Source organism: Limulus polyphemus, unplaced genomic scaffold (assembly GCF_000517525.1).
Source record: "Limulus polyphemus unplaced genomic scaffold, Limulus_polyphemus-2.1.2 Scaffold4258, whole genome shotgun sequence".
Lineage (NCBI taxonomy): Eukaryota > Metazoa > Arthropoda > Merostomata > Xiphosura > Limulidae > Limulus > Limulus polyphemus.
The window spans coordinates 61,299-70,642 of record NW_013669868.1 but is presented as its reverse complement, the minus strand read 5'-3'; the positions used below and the strand labels follow the sequence as shown (position 1 = coordinate 70,642).

The following is a 9,344-nucleotide window of genomic DNA, read 5'->3' as shown; positions in this document are numbered from 1 at the left end:
TGTTGGAGATCTATGCAGACTCTTCCCACCAAGATCTCGGAATGATATGTTATGTGGCTCCCCATTAATACTTCACTGTGTGCATGTTGGAAATCTATGCAGACTCTTCCCACCAAGATCTCGGAACGATATGTTATGTGACTCCCCATTAATACTTCACTGTGTGTTAGCTCATTGGTTAAGAAGGTCGCCAAAGAGAGCATGACAGAGAGATTGGAAATTTGGAATGTCCTATTACATTCCAACAGGTGGTTTTGTTAATTGTTTGAATTGAGCATGCCACTGTCAGAGATTTCACTATAAGTTGAAAGTGTTAAACAGGTATATACAAATATTATATTTAATGAAGCTTCAAAGTACATGCTCTGTAGTCGTTACAATTTTAAGGTTAAACTGTCAACAACACTACACAATGACATCATCAACTTTACTATACATAATTAGAATTATAAAACCTAAAAAAATTATAACAACTAAATACCATTTAATAAATTTGCACTATATCTTCATGCAATTTGGTTAATTATTTCCGTTAAGAAAAGGAAAAAAAAATCAGGATTTATCAGTAACACCCCTCCAGTCCAAAAATGATTAACATAAACAGACTATTTTATACCAACACATACTTGCCCATTCTTTAAGCCAACAAGTAATCCTTCTTTCCCTTGTGGACCACCTGTAACTTTGATATATCGGATAGCTGCCTCCATTATCCACTCTCGTTCTTTCACTCCCTGGAAAGACAAACACTGGAGCACCTTCTCCTATAGATCAAAACAGAGAGGGAGAATGTTTGAGTGAAATTTAATTCTACAGAAAAAAAAAGTTGTTTTCATTTTGTTAGAAATAAATATGTGGAATTCCTCATACACTGTTACAGCTATCACTACAAAATCATGTGAACTAGACAACCACAGGATTTAAACTCGACACTATAAAACGATCAGCAACAAAACACACTTAATATACACTTGGCAAATGAAACGAACTTAAATAAAATACTACAAGAAATATTAGTACTGTATGGTAGATAATTATTTTCTGAAACAAAGTTATTACAACGACAAAGATTACATATGCCTTATTTTGAAATGTATTTACTTCCCTAACAATAATTCCAAAACTCTGAAGAATGATAAACATACTAATTTAATAAACAACATAAATTAGTTTTGAATAAATCTTTCAGACCTTTCAACTGTTTTCTTCATCTCATACTTTGCTTACTTATAAAAGAAGTGTTTTTACTCATATAAATATACTCAAGAGAAACATTTCATCATTTTTTTATCAAATAAAATTCATAAATTCCCAGTTACAGAAAAAATATTACTGTGTTTTATAAAAGTTTTACATGCATTACTTTTCATCATAAAAAGTACAGAGAAAAACTGATAAGAGAGATATCAGAAATATTCATATGTCACAACAAGGAAATTATACTGTTCATACAAGAGAAACTTTGAAGGTGAAAAGGAATTTAAAATCTTTAGATTTCTTTTTCAAGCTATTGTGTTTAGTACAGTCCTTGCAATTAGTGGCAATACATGACAAAGTCATTGGGAAAAGCTGTGGCATTTTATGAAAATGAAAAAAAACTCTAAATTATTATTTGTGTAAATAATATCAAAGATTAAGGTTTTATAGAAAAATAAAATTTCTCATTAATAACTAGAATATTTAATTATGTAATAATTTCACGTTGCCTAAGTTGAAATTTCAATTACGCCTGAATTAAGCAGATTACTGTAATAATCCAAAGCGAACGTCACATTTGTAAAAGTTCATACTATAGTTTTGAGCATGTAGGTCTATCTAACGTTGTACATTTGCTGTTATATTAAAGTTTTTCTTCATTACCCATTCAACCCGTCTCCAGCCATTATTAGTCTCAAAGTGGGTTCCTCGTCATCGAAGATGAATTCAGTTTTAGGTTATTTAAAGAATAAGGAATATTAATATAAAAGTTGTTAGGGCTATTTCACTGTATTTAGCCACTATTAACTAATACAAGTTTTGTTTTGATTTTGACTTGCCGGGGAAGTTAAATATCATAGAAACAGAAAGTGACAAACTGATGTCTAACCTGGAAAAGTGTCTTTAATTTTATAATTTCACCAAAACTATTTAATCAGTAAATTTTTCACCTCATTCAGGACGTTTGCCTTAAACCCTGTTGGTGTATTAAGTGTTTGCATGTGATAGAATATTTTCAGGACAAACCATTTACAGTGGCTTTTTTTTTGCTGTGGACTTCATGTTATAAATCGAGGACTGAGAAAACTTATCAATTTCAGTAGTGTACACTTACCTGACATAGCACGATGTGGTTAGTACAAACCACTAACAGTGTGCATTCAACTTTCTGGTTAATTTTTTCCTTGACTTTGTAATGCATGTCATTGCTGTCCCCTTTAGTAAGTTCGTATACTACTATTCTTTCAGGTAACTGAACCTAGATGGAGAAATTCAAATAGCAACCATAGTATTCAAGATCATGAAACCCAAGTTTTTCAAGGTAACTACTTTTCTCAGCTACTTCTGACTATTAAACTTAATATTAATCCTTCTCTGAAATAGGAAGCAACAAAAAGTGAGCTATACTTGAAGAACATTTGATGATTCTCATTATTATAGCCCACTGAAGATTTATAAACAGTGAAATAATCCATGCTGACTGTAAGAGCTACCCACAGAAATCTCCTTGCCTTTCTCATAGAAATTTCACTTCAAGTTTTAATCTTCCCTTGAGCTTCCCACACTAAATGTATTAGTAATATTGCTGGGAACCTTTGTCTGTAAAAACATGGAAATTCAAGTAGCAACCATAGTATTCAAGATCATGAAACCTAATATATAAACCTATAAAGTTTTTCAAGGTAACTACTTTTCTCAGCTACTTCTGACTATTAAACTTAATATTAATCCTTCTCTGAAATAGGAAGCAACAAAAAGTGAGCTATACTTGAAGAACATTTGATGATTCTCATTATTATACCCCACTGAAAATTTATAAACAGTGAAATAATCCATGCTGACTGTAAGAGCTACCCATAGAAATCTCCTTGCCTTTCTCATAGAAATTTCACTTCAAGTTTTAATCTTCCCTTGAGCTTCCCACACTAAATGTATTAGTAGCATTGCTGGGAACCTTTGTCTGTAAAAACAAGGAGGAAAAATGGGGTAAAATTCACCCACTAAAGAAAGTAGTACTAGGTATATTAAAATAATAAATAAATTACACAAAATGTCAAAATAGATACACAAACGTTTTTAATTCATGTCAATCTATGACCTCTAAAATGTTGAGTCTACATGTTTCAACATTTTTCATGTCATCACCACAAAAAATGTCAAAACATGTAGAGTCAACATTTTAGAGGTCCTAAATTAGCCTGAATTAAAAACGTTTTTAATTATGTATCTATTTTGACATTGTGTGTTATTTATCTATTACTTTAACATTATACACAAGTGCCAGGAAAACAATATCTACTAGGTATATATATATATATTATAAACTTACTGTTCAAATTAGGCTTAATGATACATGTCCAATATCATTACATTATGATATGTTTCATACATACCCACATATACACCAGGTATTAAAAGAAACTTACTGATGAATACACAAAATGTAACTTTCTGATGAAAAATAGAATGTTTATGACAAGGAACTATTTACTGTCTTAAAAACAATGTTTTACAACAAAATTTTGGAACTTTCACAACCTTAAAAATGATACAAATACAAGTCATATTTTATGCATTTTTCATCCAAGGACTTTTGAAAAATTTGTATCAAGTGTCAAGCAATTTAGTAAGAATAAACACAAAGAAACAAATGGGATGTCAGTAATAGCTCACCAGTCCAGAATAGACTCAATCAATTAATGATTTGATTAAAATTATCAATAGTCATACATATATGTTCTATGATGCCAATAAATTTTTAAAAAATGTTAATATTTAAAGAAATTGAGTACTTAGAGCAAGTCGATGATTATAAACAGCCAAATTTTTCACTAAGTCTCAACAGTTAATCCTCATTAAAAAATGTTAATGGTTAAAGAAACGGGGTACTTACAGCAAGTCGATGTTTATAAACAGCCAACTTCTTCACTAAGTCTCGACACTTAATCCTCACTGTGAGAAACATACAATAAATCAAATACAAATATTTTTGTTTGTGATAATTCATCACACTTTAAAAACTTTTATTAAAACATTTTGGGATTAGGTCCCAATGAGTACAGTCGAACCTACTTTTGTCAGGACTAGAATCCAATAATTAAATGCAAATGTAGTTTTAAAGTCAGGGCTTCAATAAGTAAAGTGTAAAACAAAGATTTTTAGGATTAGGTACTGTTTATTAAATGGATATTTACTTCTATAATTATCCGCAACTTTCTCTGTACCTTCACGATACACACGTTTTTGAATATTTCTTCTTTCCTGTAACAACCACAATCCCAACTACTTTGTGGTGTGCTGGTATTTTTGTAAGCCAAGAATTTATATATCTAGGGGGGGAACAAAATGAAACACCACTAAAATCATCACACACATATATTCTCAATTACAAAACATTTATATGTCTTATTTTTTAACCTAATGTTTCAAACTATATTATTTCTAAATTTCTTACTACTGTTTTATTCTTATGTTCTACACATTGGAAGTGTATGTAAGAATGATGAAACATACCGTATGTTCAGAAAATTGACGTGTATATCAGGGTTGTCATTATATTTTTAAAGCAGATAATCAATACACAAGTCCTGACCCCTGTAGGGGGGTTCTGGAGGAGTATGTCCAAAATAATTTGTAAATATTAACACTGCAGAGAGCATTTTCCAGCTATCTTAAGTTTAAAACTTATGAACATTTTATCAATATAATTACAACTATAAAGTACAGTTTAAGAACTCGTATTCAAAATAAATATCAACCTTGCTCTAGATTGGCAACAATAATTGATACAGACAAGTCACTATTAAAGAAACAGAATGTTAACAACATGGATTAATCAGAAGAACAAGCTTGACCTGTCAAAACTAGTCTGTCTTTTTATGTTTTACTAATTCTTTAATTTTTCATGCACTAATATAGTATTGATGTGTTGTTTTGTCTTTTTACAACCCCTGAAAAAAACACTTACTCAAATAAAAAGAAAAACTTTGAAACAAGCCATTAAACTAACTCTTCAATGATCACATGTAACTGAACAAAGCACTAATGAAATCTTTGTCATTTAAAACTCTGAAAGTATACTTCACTTTAAAAACAAGTGATAAAGCCTTGCATCTTTCTCCCAAATACAGTGCTTTGGTTGAAGATAACAAATTTTCTTATGTGTTACAAATTAAATAATATTAATTAAACGTATTACTTAAACTTGCCATAGGAAAACAAGTCAACTTGTACCTCATTGATTGCTCAACATACATCACCATACCAACCAACCTAACAGAGCAACAGTTGACATTTATACTCTAACCAAGACGGCTCATATTGTTGTGCAACATTAACAATATTGTATATCTCACAGCTTTTCATTGTTTTTAATTTTAAGTCTATTGCTACAATTCCAACAGAGAAACTTTCAAACCATGTAAGTCAGCATCACAGTTTTTAAATAATTTTATTCATTTTAGACCAGAAAGAAAAGCTGACAAGAACACAAACAGATAAAATAATGTTAATAACACATATTACAATACTGTATTTATAGTCATGGTTGTCCCTTAAAAGCAAACAAAAATATTTAGTAAAAGGGCCCAAGATGTCACTCAAAATATCCCGACTAAGACTGATCACTGTACAATCAGGTATAAGCTGGCTGTCTTTAATGGAAAGTTCTTGACTATTTAATGCACGATGATTAGGTATATGACAAACAACCTATTACAGTGTTTCCATTTGGAGTTACATTTCTCATATATCTTTCATTTTATTAATGAATTTTAAGAAATAACTGATGAAAAACTCAGGCTAGAAACATTGTTAATTACTTTGGAGGGGTGTATGCTGAAGATGGAATTAGGAAAAAAATAACAGACTAGGAAAATATATATATATATATATATTAAAGATATTTTTGGACAACTTCAAAATACAGATGTTTTCTAAATAGATAAATATCCTTACCTCTTTCTTCAATATTTCATGTCCATTTTTTAAAAAGAACAATATTTTTATCTCTTTCATTGAGAATTTATACCCATTCTTAATTACACGGTATAAGATTCTACCTTTTTCGTCAACATTTGACACCTTATTTTTTAATAATGCAGAATAATATTCTTACCCTTCTCTTCTGTAATCAGATGCTGGATGATCACGTCGCTCATATTTTCTCTATATGCATAACGTTCCTTGTACAAGCTGTGAACAGTTGAGAATCCTAGTTCATAATATGCTATTGTTCCATCCTGGCATCCAACTGCCTGTAAGAGATCATGTAAACTGGCACAACTGACTCTTATATTTTACTACTAGAGGATCTTCTATACTCCATCTACTATAGTACGTTTATTTGTTGTTAAGCCTAAAACTACACAATGGTCTATCAATGCTGTGCCGACCTCAAGTGTCAAAACCTGATCTTTATTGTCACTGAGGCCTAGTAAGTTAGATTACTACAGGCTATTATTAACTAATAATATCCATATACGATCATTATAGATTAAGCTTACACGTTAAACTAATTTCACCATAAATTTCAAAACAAACATAAATGAACAATTTTGTTATAAATGTTTATAAAGTTATTACACAGAACATAAAAAATATTTTCTTACAACTTGGTTTGAGTCTGGTCGAGGCTTACAGCACCATACCCATGACTCTTGTTCTGCTACAATCCCAACCAGGACGCCCTCTTTAGTGTATAACACTGCTTCCTTGTTCGATCCACTGATGATCATGTAGTCTCCATGAGAAAAGAAATTGACACAAACTGGATCAAAACCCAAATGACGTTCTTTTCCTACCTAGAATAGAAAAACATGAGGATGCATAACTGCTGGTCTACCTATGTTCTTTCATGTTTTATACCTGCTCCACGTGAAATCCATCAACCTAGGTGTAGTTTTACAGGCATCTATGTCAATCATCAAATGCAGTGAGAAACATGCAATTTGAATTATACTATATCTTTGAAATAATTAAAACTTACAAGTGTAGATGATCATATGGTCTATAACAAAGACCTGATGGTCCCTACTGCCATATGTCTAGCAGCTTTAGATGTAGAACGTGTGAAAGATAATAGACCTTTACAGCTAATCAAGAAGTTCAATACGGTAGTGTCCAGTGATTCGGGAGCTCAAAGTGCAAAATGGGATTATGTAATGTTTTGTTGGAAGAAATTCATGGAAATAATAACTAAGGTAATAATAAGTTCTCCTACATGTCTAAATATGCGAGTCCAGTGACTGTTTTCTCTCAGTTTATTTGTTTGTTTTGAATTTCACGCAAAGCTACACAAGGGCTATCTATGCTAGCCATTCCTAATTTAGCAGGCTCAGACTAGAGGGAAGGCAACTAGTCATCACCACCCACTGCCAACTCTTGGGCCCCTCTATGATGATCCATCTAGTCAAGAAATACATGGTACACATCATGAGTTTAACCTTGTTGTCTTATTCAAACAGATGTTACATGCTAATACAACTGAGGAATACATCATAATGATCCATCTGGTCAAGAAATGTGGTATCTATCATGAGTTTAACCTTGTTGTCTTATTCAAACAGATGTTACATGCTAATACAACTGAGGAATACATCATAATGATCCATCTGGTCAAGAAATGTGGTATCCATCATGAGTTTAACTTTGCTCATGATGTGTACTATGTATTTCTTGACCTGATGGATCATTATGATGTATTCATCAGTTGCATTAGTTTGTAACATCTGTTTGAATAAGACAACTTGTAACATCTGTTTGAATAAGACAATAAGGTTAAACTCATGATGTGTACCATGTGTTTCTTGACCAGATGGATCATTATGATGTATTCATCAGTTGCATTAGTTTGTAACATCTGTTTGAATAAGACAACAAAGTTAAACTAATGCAACTGAGGAATACATCATAATGACCCATCTGGTCAAGAAATGTGGTATCCATCATGAGTTTAACCTAGTTGTCTTATTCAAACAACTTTTACATTCTTTCTGCAAAAAACGTTCCTTTTTTTGACAAAATCCCGAATCAAGATGTAGGCCAAAACTGGTGAGACGGAATAAAATTTTTGAATGAACACACGCTTTACCTCAAGTTTCTACCTTTCTCTGATTGAGTTATTTTATCTTAAAACATGTACAACAATGTGTAGACACCTTGTGTAATGTCAGTACATATACACATATATACGCACAACGTTTACAAAATTATTACTTCAGTATCAATAGTATCATTTCTATACTTACTTGTTTTCCAGCAAGATTATAAAATGACAATGTTCTGCTCCAGTCAACCACTGCCAAGACATCACCCCAAACATCAGCTTCATCTTCTCTGAAACAACATAATACTTGATAGGAAAAACAATAACAGATTAAAACCACAAATTCTAACTATAATTATGAAAATAGAAAAAGATATTGAAACTCGGCGAGACAGATCCTAGCAAATACGAGCTTGTTTTTATAAAACATAATAAAAATATTAGTAAATTTATTATAAAAAAGCATTACTCATTCATTGTGTACCTACTTACCTTACAGGATTAAAGCACACACCCCATACAGGTGATAAGTTTCCTTTTGGTCTTTCTATACGATGTTTCTCTTCTCCAGTCTACCACAAAAAAAAAAAATATAATAATAATCCATGCATCTACTAGACAAATATCTTGCTTTTTAAGACTATACTATGTAATTTTCACCATTGAACATTTATAAGTTACCCTTTTGTATTTTCCACAGTATTCGCAAGCTATCAAGATTAGTTTCATTAAATGTGATAAAAGTATCTAAATATCGCACTTAATTATTCTCACCTTTAATTCGTAGTTACTTTGTTGTGTTTCTCTTCTGATTAATTTAGATGCGTTTATTATTCTCACCTTTAATTCGTAGTTACTTTGTTGTGTTTCTCTTCTGATTAATTTACATGCGTTTATTATTCTCGCGTTTAGTTCGTAGTTACTTTGTTGTGTTTCTCTTCTGATTAATTTAGATGCGTTTATTATTCTCGCATTTAGTTCGTAGTTACTTTGTTGTGTTTCTCTTCTGATTAATTTAGATGCGTTTATTATTCTCGCGTTTAGTTCGTAGTTACTTTGTTGTGTTCCTCTTCTGATAATGTTACATTCGTTTATTATTCTC

At 31.3% G+C, this 9,344-nt stretch overlaps 1 protein-coding gene across 1 annotated transcript in view; it reads right to left on the bottom strand.

Annotated features, from left to right (window-relative positions):
• Positions 1 to 9,344, bottom strand: part of LOC106470865 (intraflagellar transport protein 122 homolog) — a 43,666-nt gene that overhangs the window by 22,634 nt on the left and 11,688 nt on the right. Inside the window, exons 2-8 of the mRNA XM_013931443.2 lie at positions 8,735 to 8,814; positions 8,445 to 8,532; positions 6,807 to 6,998; positions 6,314 to 6,452; positions 4,091 to 4,149; positions 2,312 to 2,455; positions 627 to 764 (exon numbers count right to left, since the gene is read on the bottom strand). Coding sequence (XP_013786897.1) covers positions 627 to 764; positions 2,312 to 2,455; positions 4,091 to 4,149; positions 6,314 to 6,452; positions 6,807 to 6,998; positions 8,445 to 8,532; positions 8,735 to 8,814 — 840 coding nt within the window. The remainder of the gene's footprint in view (positions 1 to 626; positions 765 to 2,311; positions 2,456 to 4,090; positions 4,150 to 6,313; positions 6,453 to 6,806; positions 6,999 to 8,444; positions 8,533 to 8,734; positions 8,815 to 9,344) is intronic.